This window comes from Barbatula barbatula, assembly GCF_947034865.1.
Source record: "Barbatula barbatula genome assembly, chromosome: 5".
NCBI lineage: Eukaryota > Metazoa > Chordata > Actinopteri > Cypriniformes > Nemacheilidae > Barbatula > Barbatula barbatula.
Genome location: NC_136769.1, coordinates 7,037,784 through 7,065,465, shown reverse-complemented (window position 1 = coordinate 7,065,465; position 27,682 = coordinate 7,037,784). Strand labels below are relative to the sequence as shown.

At 37.4% G+C, this 27,682-nt stretch overlaps 3 protein-coding genes across 5 annotated transcripts; all 3 read left to right on the top strand.

Moving 5' to 3' along the window:
- The first annotated feature begins 534 nt into the window (after positions 1-534).
- LOC306894430 (uncharacterized protein) lies at positions 535-10,494 on the top strand. Of its 2 annotated transcripts, none has more exons than XM_079456963.1 (8): positions 535-683; positions 1,678-1,874; positions 2,358-2,523; positions 2,595-2,702; positions 3,490-3,606; positions 9,748-9,849; positions 10,062-10,198; positions 10,268-10,494. In XM_079456963.1, the coding sequence occupies exons 3-8, from the start codon at positions 2,400-2,402 to the stop codon at positions 10,322-10,324; spliced, it is 645 nt and encodes a 214-aa protein (XP_079313089.1). In that variant the 5' UTR covers positions 535-683; positions 1,678-1,874; positions 2,358-2,399; the 3' UTR covers positions 10,325-10,494. The 2 variants fall into 2 exon arrangements, with proteins under 2 accessions (XP_079313089.1, XP_079313090.1); XM_079456964.1 differs by having other exon boundaries at positions 549-683; positions 2,344-2,523.
- Positions 10,495-11,442: 948 nt separating this feature from the next.
- On the top strand, positions 11,443-17,213 carry LOC306894429 (uncharacterized protein). 2 transcript variants are annotated; one of them, XM_079456962.1, is made up of 9 exons: positions 11,443-11,742; positions 14,737-14,914; positions 15,226-15,327; positions 15,436-15,569; positions 15,776-15,832; positions 15,928-15,978; positions 16,633-16,679; positions 16,798-16,830; positions 16,984-17,213. In XM_079456962.1, coding segments are annotated over exons 2-9 (582 nt in total). In that variant the 5' UTR covers positions 11,443-11,742; positions 14,737-14,757; the 3' UTR covers positions 16,985-17,213. The 2 variants fall into 2 exon arrangements, with proteins under 2 accessions (XP_079313088.1, XP_079313087.1); XM_079456961.1 differs by lacking the exon at positions 11,443-11,742 and adding an exon at positions 13,590-13,683.
- Positions 17,214-17,799: 586 nt separating this feature from the next.
- Positions 17,800-25,512, top strand: LOC306894882 (interferon-induced very large GTPase 1; the record flags this gene model as incomplete). The annotated part of the gene is made up of 7 exons (XM_079457719.1): positions 17,800-17,848; positions 19,211-19,289; positions 19,397-19,517; positions 19,706-19,789; positions 20,171-20,206; positions 20,312-20,343; positions 20,779-25,512. The coding sequence occupies exons 3-7, from the start codon at positions 19,400-19,402 to the stop codon at positions 25,510-25,512; spliced, it is 5,004 nt and encodes a 1,667-aa protein (XP_079313845.1). The 5' UTR covers positions 17,800-17,848; positions 19,211-19,289; positions 19,397-19,399.
- Positions 25,513-27,682: the final 2,170 nt, after the last annotated feature.

Genomic DNA, 27,682 nt, shown 5'->3' with positions numbered 1-27,682 from the left:
TAAGAAAAATTCGATAAAGTTATAGGGAAAGCAACCACAAAAGCAGTTTGGACACCATGTTAAGCAGCAAAACATTAGGGAGGGTATACGCCTTTATCTTCTCTGTTAGTCAAACAAGCGCTTTGGAAAAAGTAAGCGTGCGTACGGCCCCGACCACACCACACTGGAGTCACGCCATCTGCGGTTCATAAAAGTGTGGTCACGCCAGGGCATTATATGATATAAAGTCATATAAAATCCTCCATTGTGTATAATTGAATACAATGTTTTTAATGTCATTTGATACGGAACATGATTCTGAATCAAAATAAAACTTTCCCACTAAATGATTATCTTATAGAATAATTTTTATTAAGTTGAAAACACTTGTTAAGCCTGACATCAAACCATATATATATATATATATATATATATTTTTTTTTTTTTAACAATTATTTGTATACAAAACAACATGACATTACAAAATGTAATAGAAAATACAGTCCATGTGCATAAAATAAATACAATTATAATAAAACCATAACCAAACAGTCCACACCACGGATGTACAGACATGAAGAGAAAGTGATTCCTAAAGAGCGTTTTAGTGATCTGTCTTGTTTAACGTAAAACGAAACTAAAACTTAAAGGTAGATGCAAACCAGTGTATGAGGCTTTGGTGTTACGAGAACAGAAGCTGTCAGGTAAATCAAAGCGTTTTTTAAATTTTCTTATTTTTGACTTTAAAGTTTGAACGCGATTCGCCACGATGTTACTCGTACGCAGCCTCAGTGGCGTCAGTGGTGACATCCTGCATGTTGTTAAAACAGATTGGTCAGAATGGCACCATGTAGAATTTAAGAGGAAAAATTACATAATCTGACACAATCACGAACGATTGTTACCGGGGTTCAATTTATAGGCTTACGCTCTCGCCAGTGTGCGGCTATTATAATGTGTTGGAGCGGCACTCCGTCGTGCCAGAGACAGTAAAATCTGTATACACCGGAAAAATGCCCAGCCGCGCATTGCCTCTTGTGAGTTGTATAGACATGATTGTATATCTTGTAAACAATTTTGTGCTACAGTATTTTAAGAATCATTTTTTTGATTGAAATGAACAGTGCACAAAAGAAAAAGCAAATAAGCTCAATGGTGACCCTTTGTTAAACTTCCGAGATGTATTATCCATTACGAAATTCCTTCCATTATGAAATGAAATTATATAATGCAATATATTACATAATGCATTCATTTAAGTGCATCTTAATATATGAAAAGGATCAATTCTTTATGCATTATTTCAATTGTTTATATTATTTTAACTAATATACCACTCTATTTTTTCATATATTATTTGATGGTTTATTTAGAGGAAAATATATTTTCTTTAAGAGTGCTGTCAGCCGTTGCACCCTGAAATTAAACTGTAACATAAAAGCTATTTACTTTGAACGATGCTAATTGCCAAGAGGTGTGTTTGACTGTGCAGACTCAACCCGCAGTCTGTTCTCACGATAGTTTGTGACATATGGGATCAGTCCAGTTCATGGGTCCAGTTCTCTCACCCCTGTTTAGTTGCGGGGTCTAAACGAAAGTCGGTGACAGACATTTGCACTTTAATTCATCTGTCTGTTGAATGTTTGAATATTCGTTAAACATTTAAAAAGTCTATCAATATTTTTTGTTCTTTTGCAGATACAGCAAGATTGTCTTTTCCTTATAGTCACACACAAGCATTAACGCGTGCAACAATATGGATCTTGGATTTTTCACAAATCAACGGTTATTAAGCTTATTCCGGGAAAACAAAACAAAGATGGCTACGATCAGTGACCCAGTGATGCTTCTCCGCCATCTCAAAGACAATCAAATCATTAAGGAAGGTTTTTGAAGTAAGCTTGAATGTCACACTGCAAAATGTTCTGTTTAAAACACACAAATTGCTGTATGTAAAGAGAGGTTTTTCAGATGATCGGTGACCGGTGAATTAAATGAATATCTAAACATCTGAAAGGACAAGATTAAAATCATGCAAATACTTTCTACTTTTTTTAGTTGCTTCTTCAAAACACTCATTCACTGTCCTATTGCTTTGTGACGAAACACCTATTGGGTTAGTCGGTCGTGTACTGAACATAAGTACAGTTTAAACATGATGCTAAATTAGATTTTTAAAGAAAGACTAGTCTGTGGCTCAGTGGTTAGAGCATGGCGCTAACAACGCCAAGGTCATGGGTTCGATCGGCACATGTGTATAATACATGCAATGTAAGTCACTTTGGGTAAATGCGTCTGCCAAAATGCATAAATGTAATGTAAAATGTTCATGTAAATAGGCTATGTCTAACCTAACTATGTAAGTTTCTTTCATAAAGTCTTCATATGACCCTGAGCACAGCGAAGATTGTGTCTATGGGATGTTGGATTATATTGAACGATGTGGAAAAGAAAAAGTTAGAAGATTTTGGAATTGTGTGAACAAGGAGCACATCTTGATGCGGTGCAGTGAAATTAATGATCTGATTCAAACTTTGAAGAATGGTGAGAAAACTCTGTTTCTTTCAGTTAGTCAGCCAGTCTGTCAGTGAGTCTACATTGCTGATTTATTTCAGAGTTTGGATTGTCACCGGATTTGAGTCATGTTGTGGCAGAGGAAAATGAGACCGGTGAGAGTTCAGCAGGAAGACAATCAATGAAAGAACCTAGCACCAGTTTTATAGGTATAAACTGTATATTTAACAGTCCTCATTGAATCATATACAAACAGTGCCTGTCTATTAAAACAAAATTTAAAGGGGACATTAGATACCCATTTTCCACAAGTTGGTCTGATTCCGTCTTCGTGAAACTTTGGTAAAAATTCCTCAACGTTTGTGTAAAGGAACACCCTCCTCACCTTCTCATTTATCTTTAAATTATTTTGAGCTACTTATCACCCCACCCTCTCTTCCATGCCGAACACAGAACAATCTGTGTGCCAGGATTGCTTCATTGTCTAGCTCTGCGTGGATATCTCGGATGTCGTATTATTTAAATAGTTACTGTAGATATCCGTGTAGAAACCCATTTCAAATTGAAACAGCTCGCTGGATGACAGTTTCAGAATCAGGCAGCCAATAACAAACTGGCCGTGTGTCCTCTAACTTATACAAAAAGAAGCTAGAGGAAGTAAAAATAATATCCAGTGTCCCCTTTTAAGCCTAAGGGCAAAAACAAGACATTGTACTTGCTATGTATAAAGTTCAGGAAGGGAGTGTTGTTGTTATTTGTAATAACATTTCATATAAAAAATACAATAATGAATAATGGAGAAATGGAAGAAGTGGTTAAAAACACAAAACCAGAATTGTCACTGAAGTGTTTGTTTTCACTGAGTTAAAAATAAACCAGCATGTTTAAGAATTAGCAGTTAACATTTTCTAAACTGTCAAACACACTTTATTTTAACTGTAAACAACATGAAACATACAAGAACGCAATATAGTAAAACAATTTTTTTCTGTTTAGATGTCTCTACCCAAGAAACACAAATATATACTGCTCCTCCAGGGACACCATTCAATTTCTGCGACATGTCTGAACAGAAAATTGAAGGCTTACAGGACAGAGAAAGTCTGTTTAGAAGTAAGAAACTCTGTGCTAACTTGAATGTTTTACTTGAATGTTTTATACGGTCTAGAAATTTTTCTTCTGTTTAGGTACTGAAGTCAAAGTGAATGTTTATTTTCATTTGAGTATATGTATGTTAACGGGTAAGCTCAAAAACACTGAGAAAACAGTGCTCCTGACATTCAGAGCAACAGCTCAGATAGAATCGTATTTTAATTGAGACGAAACATCCCAAGTAGTTAGACAATCTCAAATGGTTAGACAGCCTCAACATTATAAAGAACACTGTACAGAAATAGGCAAACAACTGTGTCCCCAAAGTGGGCCTTTAAGTTTGATAAACATACATGTATAATATAAAGGTTCAATGCATTTACACAAAAGAATATGCCATATAATGTTCTATATAGTATGATGATGATTAGGTTATTATTTTATTTTGGTTATAATGATAATTGCAATACTGCCAATATATATATTTGCTATAGATCACAGGCTTCCTGTGCACTTACTTAATTGCATGTATTGAAAATTCTGCTCTGTTTTTAAATCTATCTGGCTGAGATTCGTCACCTCCACAGTCCGTCCTGTACAGGCTCTCACTAAATCCTTGGTGTTTTGACCTGTAGGAGTGACGTGTTGGTTTTCACTAAATCCTTGGTGTTTTGACCCGTAGGAGTGGAGTGTTGGTTTTCGCTAAATCCTTGGTGTTTAGACCCGTAGGAGTGGAGTGTTGGTTTTCACTAAATCCTTGGTGTTTTGATCCGTAGGAGTGGAGTGTTGGTTTTCACAAAATCCTTGGTGTTTAGAGTCTTACTATACCCTTACTATTCTAGAGTTTGAGATCTTGCCAAAGCCTTTTGATCAGTGCTACATGAGCTGCTGTGGACAGCCCTTGACTTCTTCCACGTTCCTGAGCAGATCATATTTTCAGGATCTCCAATTCTCTATTGTCACACAGTATAGAACCACCACGTGGCAACAGCTGGAGGTTGGCATAATTGGCATAATTCACAATTTCACCACTGGCTTTCACAATGGCAATGGAAAAAATTATCCGGTCTGTCATGAAACAGGAAGAAAGAACCCAAGTGCAGGCAGCGCTGAAGGAGTTAACAGGATCTTTAATAAACACAAAACAAACACCCACGATGGGGGAAAAACACTAACCAAAACTAAAATACAAAACTGAAAACAAACACTTTACAAAAAACTTCTGACTCGACACAACGTCACACAGAGACCAATGAACAATGAACAAGGGAACTGTAGACATTACACAATGTCTACTAACGTGGTCTCTTCACCATAAACAAGTACACTTAGAACAACGAACCAGCACAAGACAATAGACAAGATGGCATTAAATAGGGAGACTAACAAAGGAGATAACAATAGGCATGTGTGGGTAATGAGACACAGGAGGAAAGCAATACTAGGAACGAGAGGGGCGGGGCCAATGACGAGACTGGAGAGAACGCATATTATGTTCTGACTGACAATAATATGTTTCTCTCCACACAAAACAAGCAATCTTGCCTGATTCTGCCCCAAGATAAGAAAAACCTGGCATGATGAGTAGAATCATGACACCTATTTGGCTTGTTGCCACACCCGTAGTGGCCAATTTCAATGTATGAGCTTACGTGGTCTCACGCCAAGAACCTGGAGAGATTGGTGAGTACACAAGTGAGGAAATGGCTTGGGCTGCCAAGATGCCACGGCAACTTTTGTACTCTGATAAACTATCTAATATGAATAAAAGCCTAAGTTGTATCTGTGTTTTTACGAGCCAAACAATACTAGTCACCACACAGCTTAACTCCCTCTCACCATCTACTGCCGATAAAAAAAACTCCCACTGACTGCTGCATTTTGATTTGAAATTAGTGTGCATTGTTTATCAACTACGACGTTATGTCGACGTTGTTACTAGGTCTGTCATGTGTGAGCGTCGTCGCATGCTAACGGCGGGCACCTGTTTAAAAACTGGCGGCATTACCAGGCTGCGACAATGAAGAGACAGAAGTCAATATCTGATTTTTTACAAATAAACTGGAAAAACAAAATTAGCAAACTACTCCAGCTTCCACTGTGGCCTAAACAACAGACCCGGACCGTCCATCTCCACCACGGACTCCGACGAGCCCTGGCTAGTTGCTCTCCTCCGGCTTCAAGCCAATCTACCGACAGCCACCTGTACAAGTGAGTGCTGCGGGGATCTCACAAAACCCAATCAACCTCACAACCCTGCTGTGCTGTTGAAGACCAAAAAGGTACAGGGTACTGGGTCTTCACAACGACTAAGATCAGTTCAATATCAGTGGTTCAAAGATTTAAACTGGCTGACATGGTGTGAAACGAGCAGAAATCTTTACTTGTTTTGTTGTGGGTGCGTGTGCGTGCGCGTGCGTGTGTGCGTGCGGCTCTGCACATCAATCTGATATGAGTGTTGACTTTTGATGATAAGGACTATGATGTTGATTTAGATTCAAGGCGTTAAGATGTGTTGTGGTTGTGGACTGGACTGGATGTACTTTGTTGTTTGCTATAGTTTCATCAGTGCGTTTATGTGTAAATAGGCTTGGCTTGTTGTGTGTGAATGTTAGAGTTGGATCAGCGGGGTAAATCTGAGCAAGCCTGTGTGCGTGTTCATCATGTGTGAACTGTAGATGTGACTGTGTTGTGTCGGAATAAAATAAAGTGTTTGCAACGTTATGTAATACATCAGTAATAATGTCTGGTTCAATGCATATGCGCCCCCACCTCCTTCGCATAACTTGAAATGAAGCCCCCTTGTTCAGATGCGTTCCGCGGTCCATGGTTCCTTCTGAGGTTTCGGACATACTATTAATGACTCATACTTATTTTCGCCTACTATGTAGTATAGAAGTAGGCAATTTCGGATGTAACCTACCGGTCCAATTGCCTAGCTGTCAACCGGCACGCATTAAATCTTGGTATAGCCGAGGCTGTAAAGGATCAATCTGATGGAACCTTCACAGGTAAAGATGGATAATTTTTAATAACCAATTGGAAAATAGCTGGTGGAAAAACACATTTCTATTTGCTTGTGAAAAGGAAGCCAATACAGCAACAAAAAATGAAATAATAAAACATAAAGACATTGTGCAATACCTACTTCTCTCACTAGTTTTCATTGCATTCCTCTAACAAGGATAAAAAGGGGTCTCACTGCGATAAGGAAAGCGTGTACAGGGCCTTGGAGTTCATTGAAAACTGTGGAAGTCGTCATGTTGAAAAGTTCTGGAATTGTGTAAACAAGGAGCATATTTTTCAGCTGTATCCTGAACTCTCTGAACTAACAAAAAAATGAAATCATTATCAAATAAAGAAAGAGCTGTTAATACACGAAGGCCAAAAAACATCTGTGAAAGTAAAATGCACCAAAAAACAACCGAACATGTGAGAAGAGGTGAGATTATTAAGCAATTGTGTACTCGGTTCAACATTAAAATAGCGAATAACATCAATGAAAAGGTTTCATTTTCACTATTCTACGTTTAACACAGTGAATCATTCTTCTATATCAGGGATGGGTAACTTCTTTCCTGAAGGGCCGCAAGTCCTGCAGAGTTTAGATTAAAGCCTGATTCAAACTTGCCACCTTGTAGCTTTATAACTAATTTGAAGACCATGATTCGCTGATTCAGGTGCATTTATGTTGCATAGATTAGGATTGGAGCTCAACTCTACGATATAGTCCCATGTGTTTTGTGTGGAGAAAGAGCATTGTTTTGGTTTGTCACGCCATGCTCTCTCTCCGGTGTCACATTCTTCAGTCCCGCCCCCTTGTTTCCCTGTTAGTGGCGCATTAGTGTTTAGTCTTTTCACCATCCCTGAACCATCTTCCCCTCCGTGTTTCATTACCCTCACCTGCCCCGTGCAATCCTGCTGTTAGCTTTCCCTTAGTGTTTAATTCCTGCCATCTGCTGCTCTCCCTGTGCAGGGCCGGTTCTAGACATTTGGAGGCCCTAGGCAAAATTTATGTTGGAGGCCCCCCATCCTACCCCTGCCACACCCTCCCCTTTAATGTCAATTTAAATTTTAATGTCGATTTTTTTCAGTCAGGAATTTTTTTTGCAGTAATTAGTTCAGTAATTTATTTATAGTAACACTGGAATAATGAACAGTTTTGTTCAGTGATAGACTAAATAGTGTCATATGTATTGTAGAGAAATACCTTTAATATGAATATACACAAATCAGCTGCTAGTGTGTAAGTGATATAAATAAACTACTAAATAATGTCTAGTTAATTTCTTCAACTGTAATTATGTGTTTACTAATATGCTTAAAATTGCATACTTATTTTCAATAAATATTGCAACAGCAAAAAAAATTAAATAGGTCTATTATGATAGAGCAGTAAATGTAGGCTAAACATCTGCGTTTTAGAAGATAGACAGTTGAGGTACTGTTTTGAAACATAAACAATGCTCTAGTTATAGTGCGTTTTCTCTTTGACTGACAAACTTCTTTACTTTTACTTTAGTATTTTGCCATTTATTTCCTGACTAGGGCTGGAAATCGATTCCAAAAGAATTGATTCCTTGATTCAGAGGCGTTAGGAATCAAGAGTCGATTCCACAGGTTGTAATCGATTCCATCGGGGGGAATCGACTCTTTTGTAAGATTCAGAATCAGATCAACTGTTAATCATGAATTTGCCTCTCTCCAACAGTGACTGGAAGACCGTATCATTTCCGCGGACAGATTCTTTCGGACGGTTTGTTTACTTTAGAACGTCTTTCTATTTTCTAACAAAATTCTGCATTGTCAGAAGCAAATTCAGTCCATCAACGTTCGCGCTCTTTTGAACTCAGAATAACCGTCAAATTATAGCCTATCCCAAAATGAACCTGATCGTCAGGCTCAGTTTATTTTTTTACAATACATTACAATCACTCCAAAACATATGATACCTGCATCACGAGCTGCACTTTCTTTGCGTTCCTGCTTAGCCTTACGCTTAGCAGCCCCTGAAGGATGCGATCGTTTCGGCGCCATCAGATCAGAAAAGTTGGATTTTATTCATCATCACACTAACGTTAATTGGTTTACTATAGGTGAGTGGCAATTGTTATATCCAATGGAAAAACAGCCTAGTCTTTTGCTGCTCTTGATTGGTGGATCTGCGGGATGTTTTGGAGGCCCCGCCTCCAAGCCCTAGGCAACGGCCTACTCCGCCTATAGGTAGCGCCGGCCCTGTCCCTGTGTTATCGGTCCTGTTTAGTGTTTCCCTTTATCTAGTCCCAGTTTCTCTCTGTCCCTTGTCAGTTCATTGTTTGTCTGTTCACATTTACTTACCGTGTTGGTTTACGCCTGTTCCCAAATTTGTGGATTACCTATGTTCCCGTTTCCTGTTTTCGAGTTTGTGGATTTATAGTTTATTTATTATTCAAAGGACCTTGTTTGTTTTTTCCCCCTTGTGGGAAGTTTTCATTTACATCTTTGTCTTGTTTTTGTTCACGTTTTCCCCATCGAGGGTTTTTGGTTTAAAAAGTTTTGTTATTTGATACTCGTCTGCCTCCGCATGGGTTCTGTCCATAATCGTGATAGCAATAATGTTTCAACTTCCTTTTTACAAAGCAATTAGGACATTTTATTGTGCTGTAAATACTTTTGAAATGCATTACTTGTCTTACAGTACAAAATTCAGGGAAGGATATATCCACATCTGTGAGATTGTGAAAGTAACCAAGCTGGACCATAGTCTCAAATCACAGCTGAAAATAGCCAAAAAAGCCATATTGTGTGTTTTTATGCAGGCTTTCTTTCCAATGGATTTTTGGCATGGATATGTGTCACTTATTTTGTAAAGGCAACAAATGAACAGTGTTAAATATAACATGTTTTAATATTTGTATTGTATGGACATCAACAGTACAACAATGATCCCTTACCAGGTTCACACTCGGCCCCAGGTGAGTTATTATTCTAATAATAAGACGACAGCTGAACATGGGCAGAGAGGTAAATTCACTGGGCAGAACACAACATTATGGTCTCAACTGATTCCTAACTGTGTCTATTCCGCACAAGTGAAATACTTTTTTTTTGCTGTTTTTGATTTAAAAAATGTAACCAACATTTTACCCACAGTACAATTGTCCCATTTTTAATTCACTCAAGGGGGAAAAATGGAACTCTGGGACATGCCTCAACACAAGATTTGGTTGCCTGTTACATGTGGGAAGGAAAAGGCCTTACTCAACAGAACAACACTGTATAAAAGTAAGTTTTTTTGTTGTTGAGGTTTTGTTGACCCCAAACCTCATTTAAAGCATTAAACCAAAAACCCATAAAAACAAATTGGGCCGATGAAACCAGAGGCAAAAAAATCTTTTAGTCCAATTAATGAACCACAGTAACAATGGTTTTGAATTTAAATGATATCATTAAAGATTTCGATAACTAGCCATTTTATATCAAAATTCGCCCTTCAGGAATAAAGGAATGTATTCGCATAGGAGGAAAGATGATTACACCTTTTGCATTTGAGGAAATTGGTGGTAAAGGAGAACAAAAAGACTGGAAAAAGAGCATAGAATGCAAAGGCAAATCTCTCTTGACTCTGATGAAGGTGAGAACATAAAATGTCAATGCTGATTATGGGTATTGAAACATTTCCAAATATTATTTTTTGTTTCAGATGGGTATTTTGAAGATACCTGACAGCAAGGGAAAGAGATTTACCCTTCGTCAATGACAACTTTGTTGCTAACAAAGCATTTGACCCCATGTTGTACTTATTAGACATTCAGTAGAAGAAATATGTGAACACAACAACCTTTTGGAGTGTAATCGACTGAATTATATTGCTTTAAATATCAAATATTGTCTTCTTTTTCTTAATAATAAATGAGTTTACAAAATACCAAAAAAGCATGTGTGAGAGTAATTGAAAAATTGATTTTTCAGGTCAAAATACCAGAATGATGCTCTGTATTTTTTCAGACCTCAAATACTGCAAAGAAAACATGTTCACATTCACTTTTAAGCAATATAACATTTATATGTGTATTTAGGAAAAGTTCAAAAGTTACTTTTTAATGTGATTTCTTTGATTTTCATTAGTTTTCGTGTGTATTGTAGTGTGCCAGGCAAGGAAAAACAGGGAGCGGATCTAAATATATAATATATATATGTATATAAGATAGTCGCCGTCGAGTCCAACTGCGTGTTTTGGTCTCGGTTGCTTTGTTTCTCCTATTAAAAGAAGCAATTTTGCTGAGCATTTTACCACTCAAGGGAGCATGTCTGGGGCGTAACACATCACAGAACATATAATGCATAGAATGTTAACTTGTGCATCCAGAAAAGCATCTCTTAACATATTCCTGCAATAAAATTGCGATTCAGTAACTTTATTAAGTAATAATCAATATCCATGCATCAAGTACAAATGAATGATTCTGAATGATGGTTAACCCAAAAGTCAAAAATACAAAAAACTCTTCTAAATATCCTACATAAATATACATTCATTATTAACAAGGCTTTTTTTACTTTCTAAAAACTCATAATATAACACTTCATTTGAAAATGTACTCTTCTTATGGAGTTTCATGCAAAGAATGCTGGGAACAGAAATTCTTACTCAACAAATCATCTGGAATTAACTCAAAAGTAAGTATCAGATTTTTTTTATAAACTTAAGTTTACACTACTTTAACTGTTACTTTGAACAAGTTTTTTAACAAGTTTACAGTGTACTTTTGTTTCAGAACTGGATCAGTATAAACCTGTACAGTTTTTTCCAGTTGTACAAATGTTGACTGTCAAGTTGACAGTCTGCCAACGAGTTTCAGTGGTTAAATATCCGGTGTGGCTTATACTGATGAACTTATTGGTCTAATGATTTTAGATTCACCGTGTGCTCGATCTTCCTTTGGTACTTGCATCCATTTTTTATAATTTTTTTAATGATTGTTGTTAGTAGTGCATATTTAAGTTTTCTTTAAAATAAAGAAAAATAGCTCATAGCTGTCAGGCAGACTATTTCTAATGATTCAATAGGAAGGGTGTCATTTGTTGAAAGGAAAAAGAAACTGAGGATTTGGTCATTTGTGCAGAATTTGTCTGTGTAAAAGAATTAAAAGACAGCAACGCTTCGGACAATATAAGGTGAGTACACAAATGAAGTTCATTAACAAAGAAGAGTTTGAAAGACGAAAAGAAATTAACTTTTAGTTTCGTTTCTGTGTAAATCTATCTCTGGGTGTGAGTGAGAAACTGAACAACGCTCTTTCACAACCCGCACATGAATCCAAAGTCACATGTTAGGTTTATTCAGCTAGATGGAATGCTGTGTACATTTGCTTTCTATGACTCTGATGCATATTGATATTTAAAATAGTGAGCATGGAGCCATGTTGATTCTTTTTAGTTTGTTTGCATAACCTTTTGAATATTTGAAGGGAGACCGAAGTCAATTATTCAGCATATAGGCACAGTTTCCACAAAACCAGACATTGAAAATTATTTCAATGTTTGTCATGTCATTGTCTATAAAATGCTGTTTATGACTACTTTCTTGTGCATCTAATCGGAAGCTTGAGTGAGTGAAGAGAGGTGAGTGAGTGAAGAGAGGTGAGTGAGTGAAGAGAGGTGAGTGAGTGAGTGAGTGAGTGAGTGAGTGAGTGAGTGAGTGAGTGAGTGAGTGAGTGAGTAAGTGAGTAAGTGAGTGAAGAGAGGTGAGTGAGTGAAGAGAGGTGAGTGAGTGAGTGAGTGAGTGAGTGAGTGAGTGAGTGAGTGAGTGAGTGAGTGAGTGAGTGAGTGAGTGAGTGAGTGAGTGAGTGAGTGAGGGAGGGAGGGAGTGAGTGAGGGAGGGAGGTGAGTGAGAGTGAGTGAGACAGAGAGAGATTGCGTGCAGTGCACACCCAAGTAGGGCTACCCAAAACCTCCCACTTTCATGGCGTATTTCCTGTTTTTGGCCCAAGTGTTCTAGTGGGCATGAATATCCCAAGTGTGCATTAGTACTTCTAACCCAATGGGACACACTTAAAAAGTTCAAATATGTAAAGTTAATGAATGTGGTCTTTCTAATTAGCAGTTTTACAAAATACATAACTTTGAAGTTTTCACTAATAAAACGTGCAACACTATTTTTTACTACGAAATTCTATGGAATACCTAATTATATAAATATTGTCAAATCAGATTTATTTTTATAGTGCTTTATTTTTATTTTATCAAAGCAGCTGTACCCCCCCAAAAAAGAAAGACACATGTTAGCCAAACATCGAACTGACAATGATATAACCTCGGAAGCGGTATTCAAGATAGTTTGGGTTTAGACCCTGGCCCAAATGGCGCACTCCACCCTTGGTGACGTCAGGAAGTGTAGATCTGTAAGGCACTAGTCACGAGTCCACAAGAGTACATGGGATGCATTTTGGGACAGACTTGAGGTCATCACAGCAGAAAGAGAAAGCAGTGCTTTCTAATCACTTTTGCGGTACTTGTCATTCGCTGATCAGTCTGCGCAGCTCCGCGTGAAGTCGATCACACTTGTTGTCCCTTTATAGTTATTTGGGACTGGAGCTGCCGCTTAAAACTGTTCTATATTTCATATGTTGATATAACGCCGGAGCATTATGCAATATATACTTATGTTTGTAATGCATTCATTTGTCATTCATGACGTAAATGCAACTGCCTATGTATATTTATTTATTTGCATACACTATTCTTCTGTATACACTTCTTAATATTCATATGTGTTGTTATTTAATATTTCTCTATAGTACAGAAGCTGTGTTGTTCAGCTTTACAGAGCCCAGAGACAACTACATATAAATCTACAATAAAACATGTTTTTTACAACAAGAAAATGCAACGCATTAAATGTTTTTAATTATTGAATATCTGGCTTAATAGAAAACAAACCCGTCATTTTCACGAAAATGTCGAACATCCACGACGCTCCTCCCATCCGATCTGTGATTGGGCGTTCACAGGGATTCTTGGGTAGGGGACTTCAGTGGAGTCTCAAAGGTCATAAAGGATGCGCTCGCGAACAGAGACTAAAAAGACAAATGGGACCCATACGGACTCGTAGACTTGGTGAGCACGCGCAATTTAAGTACACGAGATAGTAAGTCCACGTGAAGTGCGCCATTTGGGACAGGGCCTTAGTGTGCACTAAGGGCACTGCATTTTGGAATTTTTATAAGCTATTGAACTCACTTGCGCACTTACTTCCTGTCGCGTGCACGTGCTATCAAATGGCCAAGACCATGGGCGTATTTGGACGCAGCCTAGATCTCACTGCAACCTGCGGGAATGTGACAGAAAAGCCAGTGACAATTTAAAATTATTTATATTTGTATTATTTCTATCTTCAGCACTAACGAATTCCGCAAATTCACTTTTGAAAGAGTATGTCTATCAAAATATAGTTGTTATCAGTTATAAGCAGCATTAAGAGGAAAACGAACCAGTTATTAAAGGATTTTGTTTTTCTATTTAGTTATTTTATTTATTCGATTTTAGTATATGTATTTCTTGTTTTTGAAATGCTTTGTTTATTGAAACGAAACTGCAAACGTTTCCATTAACAGTCAAGTTTGACATTATTAACGTCATATCAAGAGCAGGGTGCTGTGTGCGGTGATGGCCTGTAGGCTGCACTACAACCTTTCTTTTGTTTAAACTTGAGGAAGTGATATTGAACTGTAATGCGGTAAGCAGACCTTGAACACCTTCATGTGTGTAACTGGTTAAATGCATCGAAACAAAATAGGCCTATAGATTGTGTTTCTATTTTTCAGGCATTCAGAAGACATTTGCTGTAACTATAGTGTTGCAAAGATTATTGAACACTCACCAATTAGTTTTGGTTCATAATCACATATTTGGGCAGAGCAAATCTATTTGAAAAAAAGTTGCAGTGTGATCTATGCATGTTGCAGTATACCGTTATTGACAATAACCTTCATAATAATAACCTTCATAATTTATGTTGCATTAATATTACACATACGAACATTCTGGTGGTTTTGCACCATTTTAGTATTTTACCTTAACAGCCTCAATGAATACAAATTCGCTCTGCCTCCCTATGCTCGTATGTTTCCTCTATCAAAAAAAGTAAAATATTGTGGTATGCGTTATCAGAGTTTCAGAGGACTACAGGAGATGGAGAGCAGTTCAGGTTCTGACTGGAGTGAGGATGAAGGAAAGAACAGACAACAAGGGAAAAAAAGTAAGATGAAAACACAAAGTTGTAAAGTGATTGAGCAGAAAGGAACAACATCGGTCAAGAAAAGAGGAGCCACGAGTAAAAGCTGTGAGAGTAAGTAAATGTAAAACTATAAAAACAACCATTAATGGAAGCAGTGCATTAAACACTGTTGTGTGTTTGACTTCAACACTCTTAAAAATAAAGGGTATGCCATAGCAGAACCTGTTTTTATCTTAACGGTTCCATAAAGAACCTCTAACATCTGAAGAACCGTGGTGTGTTTCACAATAGTGGTTAAAAAAATGGTTCTTTGGATTATAAAATAGTAAAAAAGACATGGCACATCGTTGTGGAGAACCTTTGAAGCACCTTTGTTTTTAACCTTTGTGTATTTTATGCCTGACACACAATCTTTGTGTTAGATGCCAGCCAGTACGGGGAAGAATTGGAAAATGATTCTCAACTCCCTGTTACATGCGGGTATAAAGAGGGTTTCCTGGATCTAGATAAATTTTATAAGAGATGTAAGTTTTCTTTAAAAGTTACGTGTCTGTAAAGGCTTTACTGTGATGCTTGATAGAACTGTACATCAGGCAGATCGACCTTAAAACAGACTATCTGTGTGTCTTTAGGGAAGAAGTGCATCTATAGCAAAGGGCGGTGGTTCAATCCCACAGAATTTGAGAAGTTTGGAGGAAAAGAGAAAAGCAAGAAGTGGAAGGACAGCATCCTTTGCTGTGGTATTCCACTCATGGTACTCATAAAGGTGCAAGTGTGATTGTAGCTCTTACTTTAACTTTAAAACTACTGTATTGGTAATAAACCAAGAAATGTCCATGTATAATAATTCCATTAACCAGAGCATGATTGAAAAGAATGATATAAAACAGGTAAAGACGCATAATTAGCTAAAATGACACAAAATAAAATCCGCTGATTTTACACCAATCTTTGTTTTCTTTCTATTTGTAGGATAAATTTATTGTATCCCCAAACATTAAAAAAAGTAGGATTCATCGTTACAAACAGGTTTGATTGTTTATGTAACTAGCACAAAAATATATAGATGATATTCCTAATTATAATAATAATAAAATTAGTGCTTTGTGTTTTCTGTCTGACAGAGTAGCGCTTCTCAATGCCCAACTGTTACTGGCAGACTCCGGGGAATGAAGGTAAGACCCTGATACAATGACTTTTAACATAATTTGTGTTTTATCTACTGTATTTATGGACACTGCAGTTAGACACTTAGTTAAATGTGGTCATTGTAATGAATGATGATTAATCATTGATATAAATGAATGAATTCTTGTGTGTATGTGTGTACAATGCATTAATAAAGCTGTAGTGTAAATGTATTAATTATTCATTCATTATAAATCATTGTATCTACAGTTATTTCATTTTATAACACTTATCAATTCATTGTTACACTTTGCATTTTTAATTCTTGACAACCACATTTAATGTATTACAACACATATTATGAACAACTATAATGCATCATGCCGTTTAATATCCCTTCAAAAGGCTTTACTTTGCACTACTTGTCCCATGCTCTGTAAAGAAAGGTCCCTTCTAAGGTCCCTTCTCAACCTAGATAGAGGCATAAAAATGTTCAAGATCAAGTGAATGTTACTTCTCGTAAGATTTTAGAAGCTTATGAAAGGTGTTCAATAGGAATACATTGTGGCCACTTTTCAACACAATTTTTGAGCCAATATTCCCAGTTTTCCAGGAGTGTTGGACAGTGAAAGATCCATCAGACTAACAGGTTATATCATGTTTTCATCTTAAACTTCACATAGAGTTTTCTGTTTTAACAGAGGAACTCTCTTAAATCATCATGCGCTGGCAGAGCCAGAAATACAAGGTAAGATCCAAATAGCAATAATTCACATTTCATATCGTAAGATATTCACATTTAACACAATGTTAGATTTCAGAACATAACCATTGAGGCCTTTACCATAATCTTTTCTTTTGATCAGAGCCCAGGAAAAAGCGGTTTCCCTCAAGCTCTGGTCAGTATGATAATAAAATGTGCTTAGTAATGTGATCATTGGTACAGATGTATTTCAGTGTTCCAGTAATTATATGACTTGTAAAATAATACAAACTTTTAGAAAAGGAAATGTGTTATAAGATGTGTCTTGGTGCTTGTGCATTTGTTGCAGAATCTGGAAGAAGGGAGAATGGCCACCGTGGGGAATATTACAGCAACCATGATGAGGATGAAATTGACATGACTTTGTTTCAAGGTCCCACCCTTCCTGTTACCTGTTTATCTGTCTCTGGCGGGCACGTGCTAGGGCTCAGCCTGTGCCCTTTTTGCCCTCAGGTACCCCTTTTATGGTGGGGTTATTTTTCATTAAATCAATGAAGGGTTCAATAAAGATCTTTTTTCAATAATTACAGCGTTTTCTTTATGCAAGAAACATATGTCAAAAATGTTCCTTTTTTATGTATTTGAGGTCTGAGACATTTGGGACCATCCGTCCAGATTAGCTGAAGGCTTTAGGAAGACAAGTGAAGAATACTTCAAGTGAATGAATTAATACTTTTGCAAGGCACTTGTAACTGTATGTGGCCCTGGACCACAAAACCAGTCATATGGGTCAATTTATATTGGCTTACTGCTGTAATGACGTTGTGGCCTTTTTTGCATCTGCTTTCCGTCTGCTATCTACTTGGCGTAAAATGTAAATAAACATTTATTTGATAGATTTGTAGGGCAAACTATCATGTTGCCTTTTCAAAGATGGAGGGTATCTGCCTTACGACATAATAGGGTATAGCAAACAAAACAAATGAAAGAACAAAAAAAGCAGCAGGTGTGTAGAAGTGACGTAAGCAGGCATGTGGAAAATTTGAATGCATTTGTTTGTCATTCAATGCTGCTGAAAACCTGCCAATAAGTTTAACATGCTTTTCTTTGTTTGCGAATCGAAGGAAAGGGAGGTTCAGTTTTATATTACACCCATTGCTTAAACACAATGAACCAGGAAGAACTAAGATTCTGTGGAAATTACTGTCGTTGAGGTAAAGCAATTTGTTTTGTTTCCTAGTGTAAACATAATATATCATATTTATTTTGATAAGGATCCTGACAATATTTTACATGCTGTCGTATTTGTAAGTCGCTTTGTAAAAAGCATCTGCGAATTGAATAAATGTAAATGTGTAAGGAGTAGTCCAAGCATGAAACATAGAGGCTGGATCTAAGTGCAGCTTTTTACGTGATTTAATAGTCTAAATCAGGGGTCGGCGTCCAAAAGAGCAGTTTTGGACCCTCTCCCACCAAATAAAAATGGTCTTGAGCCGCAAAATATAACCTTTAAATTACTTCAACACGGACTGTGATCCTTGGATGGTAGTAGTTACCAAGTTTCACCACTAAGTGGAAAATATACCAGATTTAAACTGTGCCGGCCAAAGACCTAAACGTTTGTATTAAAGACGAAAAACGCACCATTCCACTTCTGACAGACGCATACAGTGTTTGGCGCTGTCTCACATCTGTAAAGGCATAAATACAACCGCTTTATGTACGTTGCATGCACTTATTTTGCCTATTCGAATGAAATATCTGAAAAGCAAGCTACATTAACCCACCCAGGATGTATGGCTGGGTAAACGTGTATGCTTTTTCAGACATTTATTGAAGAAACAGAAGCGGTGAAAAGTGGACAAAATAGACGGATTACTGGTGTAAACACGTGCTTCTTTCGTCCACTTGTCATCCGATCGACAAAAGCGCATCTTAATATCAAGCATAAATAGGGGCTTAATAAAGACTGCAGGGGGGCTGAAGCGCCACATGCGGCTCGAGAGCCACGGGTTGCCGATCCCTGGTCTAAAAGAAGAAACATTTAGAAATAAAACCTCACTATTCTTATCTTTGTATACTGTGCTAGGCTTTATCGGACTAGTTTTGATACATTCATGCATTTTGTTGCCTATGTTGTTATAATTGCTTCCAATGTTTCCTCATCTGTAAGTCGCTTTGGATAAAATCGTCTGCTAAATGACTAAATGTAACATCCGAGAACGATTAACATAAACAAGATCTGTCTCGTTTCGGAAGGCTGCCTACACCGGAGGTCTCATTTGAAGACCGCTACAACATCGAGGCTTTCATAAGACACTCCGTTGTGACGGAGTACAATCTGTGTAACCTCTACGCATTAGGCCAAGTGTTGGTTTTCACCCCCTGTCCTCATACCGCATACTAGTTCAGAGGATGATAATAACTATAATGACATGTCTGTTGAGATCAGATCAATATCTCCTTATCTCCTTTTGTCTGTTATGTTGAAATCTTGTTGTTGTTGTTTTTTAAATACTGAAATACATATCATATTTAACAATTGGTTCGTAATTTTTTTGTCTGCTCCTCATTAGGTGGTCACGACATTCCCATAATTACAAAACTGTTGTGATCGGGCTGCAAAAAGGGAACAATTAAACCTTTGCATTCTGGGTGAGTTACAAAGTCACAACAAACAAAATATTACATTCTTTGAACCTTATTAAAATGTGTGAATGTTGACAATGCTGCTCAAGTAATTCAATGTTGTTATCTTGCAGAAAATGTTGAGGTCTATTTGGAATTTCTTCACCTCAGATCCTAATCATGAAGACAGAAGGGAAACACATGCTAGAGAACTGGAACCTCAGGAAAAGAAGAGTATTGATGCCATTCAAGAGAGTAAGTATTAAATAAGTCTCTATATTTGTTTAGTTAATAACTGTTAGGAGAGGAAGGCTAATATAATTGTAACTTCTCTAGATTATATATAACTAAAAATGTATTACTAATTAATTTAATTACACAATTTGACGACAACAAGTAAAATCATAAATGATTAAACCCATTGAATGCTTTTCCTGAAACAGTCACAGAGAGCAAAGCTTCAGGCCCATCACACCATCCTACTAAAGCTGCTCAACCTGTTAATGTTGCTGAAGTTGTGAGTAAAGGTAAAGCCCAGATTGCGTGGTTTGTAAATTGTTTATGCACCCAACACATATAAAACATTTTTGACAAAGATGACATTTGGTTTAAAATTGTATTCCCAACCGTTAAAGCACAAGTACAATCATTAGCATTTACAACATGCAGTACAATTCTTATAGCCTATACTACTAACTTGGCCAGAGATTCTGTGCTGTGCCATGGGAATAGACATGGTTATCTTAAAATATACACATATTTAACCATTATTACATGAGGATGTAACTTATCAAAGTTACATTTACACAAATGCTAAGAGTCTTAATATCGAACATTATGGAAATAATTTAGTTAGCTTCATTAACTCATTGTCTCATAATTTTGTTGTTCCCTTAATTTTGATCCAGCAAACATAAAAAAACAAACAAGAGAGTCCCTAGGAGGTAAGTACATACTTATTAACATGACATAATATAATCATGTTTTAGATTCATTTTTGCATTTTTCTACGAACTTTGGAAAATATGGTTCTTACTTTTTTGTCGTAGGCAACAATAATCAACTGCGACCATATGATAAGGTAATACATTTACACACACACGCGCACGCACGCACACACACACGTTTATTTTTCCCAATTTTTTCGTGTCACAAACTAGGAAAAAGAAAAAGGAAAAATTCATACCAATGACCCACCTTGTAAAATAGGTATGAGTTCCCATCAGATTGTGTTGATACTGTATGTATTTATACATATGAAAGATATTGCGTATTAAAATACTTTGGGTTTAAAGTTGTGCTGGGTAACACAAATTTTTTTGCTGACTGGCACAAAAAGGGGAAATTCATGTCCTTGACAGGAATTAATAGATAACAGTTTGTGACAATGTCATGAAATCCCTTGAGACTGTTTCCATAGACGTAATGATTTTAATACTCTACAAACTTCATATTTTAAATTCCAAATAACAAAGAAAGAGATTTAAGAGATTTATGTTCTTTAATAATTTTGCAGGAAGACAACAAGTGTGGAGTTGGAGGACAAAAACCTGAACAATCTAAAGACAAGGACAAGATCAAACAGCAACTGAAGCAGCTTTTCCGTAGACTCAATCTGAGTCCTGTCCAACTGAAACCACAAGTCTTTCTGCAGGTGACATCAACTTCAATGCAGAGAAATGAACCTTGTGAGGAGGAGAACTTGGTTCACACCTTCATACAAAGACTCCTGATGATGGATTACAGAGCAAGATACCTTCCATTAAAAGAAAGAAAACATAAGGTGAACACACAAAGGAAAACAGGTTCAGGTACAGAGGAGGGTGATGCTTTTGAGAACATTTTCAGGAGGCCTGCGCCCGTTGAAGAAGTGAATAAACAGCATTCGCTTCACCCGATGGACATTCAGATGGCAGCGCTTCTCCATTCAGATCCTTTCCTTCGTCAGCTCATGGTAACCAAACTGTCACAGTGTCAGTATGCTCTTCCCCTGCTTGTGCCCAGTCCTTTCAACCAAAAGATTGAATTTCCCTTATGGACCTTCCGACAAATCAGGAAGAGCTGGAAGTTGTATGAGAAGAACATCAGCAGAAACCAGGGAATCCATGAGGCAGAGACTCCCATGGTTGCATTCTTTAGATTTTCAGCAAATGCTACTTCCAAATCTCAAATTATAAACACTCTGATCAATGAACGACATGAGACTTTCTTTCACAGACACTGCCGTGGAAGCAGCAAATCGTGTGTACTGATGGATGGAGTGGTTGAAATCGCCTGGTACTGCCCATCTGGAGAGAAGACTGATAAATTCACAGATTGTATTGCATTCTGTAATCTTCACGGTGATGCCCAATCTAATGAGACACAGCTGAAAATTCTGTCTGAGGAGTCCTCGATAAATGTTGTGCTTTTGCCCGATCTAGATAAGAGTGACAAAAGTATGACAATTGTGGAACAGCTGTACAACAACCCACAGCCACTCATCTGCCTGCTGACTGAAGACGAATGTGCCGTTACAGAGATGCGAAAAGACAAATATAAAATCGGTTTAAAAGACAGAAATAAATCTGATGTGTCCGAAGAACTGAAAAGAACCATCAATAAATGCCTCTCAAAAATAACGTCCCACTTTAAACTTTCAGATATGGTCAAACACTCTGGAATAAAAATTGACGAGACTGAAAGATGTTGCAAAAAAGGCCATGAAATGGCAAAGCAGATAACAGCGTTACTAGAGAACAGCGAACTCTCCCAAATTAAGGAAACATTTCTGCCATGTCAGGGGAAATTGTGGCATGAATGGTGTCTAAAGAACAAAGAGCTACATCGACCTCAAGGGAACAATATTGAAATGCATAGCAGCCAAAAGCAAATGGAGATGTGTAAGATAAGAGAAAAGCAGAGGGAACGTGGTCTCAGTACATTCATGAAGTTGTTTATTGAAATGCTCGATACTGCGAATGCTAATGAGAAGATGTATTTCCTCAAATGGCTTGGATTCTTCTTGGATGAATATAGTTTAGAAGACCTAGCCGCACTTCATCTTAAATATGACAACAAGTGGTCAAAAGTGTTGCAGTTGAAAAAGAAACATGGTAAATCTGAGCAACTGAAAGTTGAACAAACACAACTTGAGGAAATGTCAGATGAAATCAATGCAGCAACGTTTGGCTTGGAGCACTTACTAAGAGAAATTGGCCAGATCTATGAATCGCATGAATCGGGCAAGAGAATCAGAGAAACAACGGGATGTCAGTTTAAAGTGAGCTCTCTCCCAAGACTTGCCGCAGAGCTCATGGTTTCTGGATACCCAATGGAGCTGATGGATGGTGATGCAGCTCATGTTCCTCTGATATGGGTTAAAGCTGTTCTTGATGAGCTTATTAAGATACTGGGGGACAAAAGAGTCTTTATGTTGTCTGTGTTGGGGATTCAGAGTACTGGGAAATCCACTTTGCTGAATGCCATGTTCGGACTGCAGTTTGCAGTCAGTGCTGGTAGATGCACCAGAGGAGCCTTCATGCAGCTTGTAAAGGTCTCTGAAGAACTGAAAAAACATTTTAAATTTGAATACCTTCTGATTGTTGATACCGAGGGGCTTCGGGCTCTAGAACTGGCTGGCAGGTCAACGAGACATCATGACAACGAATTGGCAACGTTTGTGGTCGGTCTTGGAAATATGACGTTGATCAACATCTTTGGTGAGAATCCGGCAGAGATGCAGGACATCCTTCAGATTGTTGTTCAAGCCTTTCTGAGGATGAACAAGGTACGACTGAATCCCAGCTGTATGTTTGTGCATCAGAATGTTGGAGATATCACAGCCGGTGAGAAGAACATGGTAGGGAAAAGGCGCTTACAAGAGAAACTAGATGAGATGACTCAGTTAGCGGCCAAAGAGGAAGTCTGTGATGCAGAATGTTTCAGTGATGTCATTAAATTTGATATAAAAACCGATGTAAGGTATTTTGCACAACTCTGGGAGGGCAGCCCACCCATGGCTCCACCCAATCCACGCTACAGTGAAAATGTCCAGGAACTTAAGGCTGCTATACTCTCACACGCCTCGAAATGTACTGGTGTAACACTGACACAGTTCAGAGATCGTGTTGGAGATCTCTGGAATGCTCTTCTGAATGAAAACTTTGTTTTCAGTTTCAAGAATACTTTAGAGATTGTAGTGTACAGGAAATTAGAGGAGGAGTATGTAAAGTGGACCTGGAGTCTTAGGAGTTCCATGCTGGAGATCGAAGACAAATTGCACAACAGAATTAACAACAGACAACTCCATAAAGTTGAGAGTAGAGACCTGGAGCAGGAGATGGCAAAGGTCAATGAGGAGGTAAAAGAGTCTATGAAGGTTTACTTTGAAGAACACAAAGAGAAAGAAATTCTGATTCAATGGAGAAAGAAATTTCAAGAAAAAATTGAGCACCTGCATGGAGATCTTGTGAGAGATGCAAAAAGGAAGCTGGATAACATCAGTCACCAAAGGGAAGCTCTCTCCAAACTTGATGGGCAGAAAAAGTTGCATGAGCGCAAACTGCTTGACAAAAGCAAAGAGCTCGGGTTCAGTCTCAAACAAAAACATCTAGATGAGAATGAGATGAAGACAGAATTTGATAAAGTATGGGTAAAGTGGGTGTCTGAGCTAGCAGGGGATATTCGCCCTTTGGAAGAAGTAAACATAGTCAATGATATATTTGCAATTCTGGGTGAAATTCATGAAGTTGCACTTGTGCAAGAGAGATTAAGCAAATTTGAAAGCATAAATCAAATGACTGATTTCACTTTATATGTAAATCCCATAAAAAAATTTGGGATACGTTCAACTAAGCAATTTGTTCTTCCACCAGAAGAACAAGAGTCAGTAAAAAATCTGGTGCAGAGTATTGTTCGTGGAACTGAGAACCAGGTTAAGTCAAAATCAGTTGCAAAGATGGGTTACAACAAAAGCTACATTCAGGAAATCACACAATTGGTAAAAATGAATGTTGGAAAACACAAGTGCCTTCACACACAGTATGAATTCAAGAAAGAGTTCACAGTAGATTTGACACTTAGTATGTGCAAGTTGGCAGGTGAGAGATTTGCCCAACTCCATCAGCTGTTCAGAGAAGCTAATGATCCATTGATTTATCTGGAGAAAAAGAAACCAGAGTACTTCAGTGTCTTTCAAGGGTTCTGTAGAGGTGCAACATCTGCAGCAGTTTTTGGCGCCTTGATTTGTAGTGAACTCAAAGAACCCATCCTACATAGCGTCTACAACAAGACCGCAAAAGATCTGGCAGGAGAGATGCGGACAAATATTCCAGCTTTCACAGGCAACAGGTCAAACCTGGAAAAACACATTCTGAAAAAACTTGCAGAGGAGGAGGACTTTGACAACTTCATGGAGTACATTCTTTACCCAAGAGACCACTTTGAAAAGTTTATTAAAACTGAAGTTCAAGCATACATAACCAGACCGAATTCCTCAGCTCTTGCAATGATTAAAGTCAACATTAGACACAAGGAGAACTGCATTATCATAGCTGCTGAAAAAGCAACATCTGAGGTCTTGAGTAAAGGAGGAGATGGAAATATGTGGCTGGACGTTTTCTCATGCTGTTTGAAAGATGAGCTTGAATACAATAAAGAGCATCTCACTGGAAACTGCTGTCAGGACATCACTGACTTTGATCTTCTGAAAGAGATTGTGAAGAAAGATATTCAACCCATAATAGAAGAATTAAACAAGTACTTACAGAACCCATCTGATATCAGAATGACAATGTTCAGGAACCCCCCAGATGAGATTTTGATTGAGCACCTCTGTCAGTGCTGCTGGGTTCAGTGTCCCTTCTGTAAAGTGGTTTGCATTAACACAATGGAAGACCATGCTGGAGATCATATTGCTCCCTTTCATCGAAACTGTGGGATGAGAGGCATGATTTATAGAGGTACAAACAATCTTTGCTTGAATTTCTGCACATCTTCAGTGGCAAGTGACTCTTATTTTTACCTACGTCATGATTCAGATGATACCGTTTTATGGAAGGAGTACAGAACAGCAGGCCCTGAATTTGCAACCTGGTGCATCACACCTGATCTCTCAGAGCTCCCCTACTGGAAGTGGTTTGTGTGTCGATTTCAGGATGATCTGGAAAAGTACCATAAAAAAACTTTTAGTGGTAGCGGGAGGATTCCAGATGATTGGAAGTCATTCACAGAAGAACAAGCTCTCGAAAGTTTGGATAAATACCTCTGAATTGTTTTACTTTCCTAATAAATTCAATAGTTTGTGTAAATGCACAGGTGGGCAATTCCATGAATATGTGAACCTTACCATGAAAAATTAAGTTCTTACCAACGTTTTTTACTATGGTAAAAGCACAGATATTAACATTTGGTGGTACAAATACCCATGTGAGATCTCTCTTCAAATTTGTAAAGAATTTGTTTTATTTCTAGTGCATGATTTTTCAGTCAGGTAAGTGCCTGAAGGTATATATATATAAAGTAATAATAAAATAAATTAAAAGGAATAGTCATAGAAAACTAACAAAAACTTCTGTAAAGTTTGTTATCTCTGCTGTGGAACAATCTGCCTTTCGAGTCCAGAGTGACACCTCCTCTTCCCATTTTTAAATCTAGCTTGAAAACATACTTGGCCTACCCATAACCCACTTTTATTCCATTTTATTTTGTATTTTTATGGTTATTTCTGCGCTCTCTGAATGCTAATCTGTTTTCCTCTGCCTTTAATTGAATAGTTTTATTTTGGTTATTCGTGTACAGCACTTTGGTCAGTCTTGTGGCTATTTTTCTCTATGAATAAATGAACTTGAACTTGTTATCTGAGTTTAGAAATACAGGTATGAAAAATCTAAAGCTGGGATTTGATGTGTGATGTTAACATGGAAGAATCAGAATTATGATTATTTGTTTCATTCTTTTCTATTGTAATTGTTTGTTATCTCATAATTGTATGTAAAGTAGTATTTATGTGAATAGATTATTTCAAATATTTTGGCTGCTTTTTTCTTCGCTGAAACATATTGAGTGCTTCTCTATTTGTACTGAAATAATTTACAGTAACAATTTTTTTAACTAAAATGCATTTTTATTCTAAAGTTGATTCTATATAAATTATTATTTAAATAAATATAAATATGATAACAAAAAGACTCTGTATAATTTCAGTATTACTGTAAATGTGGTCATTATAATGATGGATAATTAATCATTGATAGAAATGAAGTAATTCAATTCTGTGAAGGAAGTTCCCTTCTAAGGTGCTCCTTGGTATAGCTTACATACCCTAGAGAGCCATAAAAATGTCAGAGGTCCCGTGAGTTTTTATGTTCCTGCTTGTAAGATTGAACTGACTTTAGAAGCTTATGGAACACCATAAAACCAAATCGTGAAAAAGTTAAGTTCTTGTTAACCTAATAGCTGAATATTAACCATTTTGTCTATGGCAGCCCATAGAACCGTCAATAGGAAAGATATAAAATGTGACACACCGTTAAAAATTCCAGACATCCAGACACTAAAATTTAAAACAAGTAACTTTTTTAAAGATGTGTCTCGAAGGAATCACAACAACAATGATGATAGAATAAGTTTAAGAGCTGTTTTTGTTATTTTCCTCTGAATTGAAGTCATGCTGCAGTAGATTTAGTTATACTCCAGCTGGACTACTGTTTTTAGGTCTAAAGGTGGAATTATGAAAAATGCTGGAAACGTATGTGATTTTTGTTCTTTAACCATCATAACCAAAACTGCTGTGAAAATAAATGTCTGATTACAAAACAGATGCGCTCTCAGTATTTAAACTGTTTTTATATAATCGAATCTGTGTTTTGAAGAGGCTTTAATCTCTTTTTAGCTGGACATCCTTGAAGATAAGCTAGACCTGATGAGTTCCACCTCTACCTGAAGATCACAAACCATCATAGTAAAGGAGGCAACATTACACCAGCAGAGGATACGGAAAGTATTCAAACCCCCTTAATTTTCACTCTGTTATATTGCAGCCATTTGCTAAAATAATTCAAGTTCATCTTTTCTCAATGTACACACAGCACCCCATATTGACAGAAAAACACACAGTTGTTGACATTTTTAGATTGATTAAAGGAAAAACTGAAATATCACATTGTCCTAAGTATTCAGACCCTTTGCTCATTATTTAGTAGAAGCAACCTTTTGATCAAATACAGCCATGATTTTTTTGAAAGATGCAACAAGTTTGTCACACCTGGATTTGGGGATCCTCTGCCATTCCTCCTTTCAGATCCTCTCGAGTTCTGTCAGGTTGGATGGTAAACATTGGTGGACAGCCATTTCCAGGTCTCTCAAGAGATGCTCAATTGGGTTCAAGTCGGGGCTCTGGCTGGGCCATTCAAGAACAGTCACGGAGTTGTTGTGAAGCC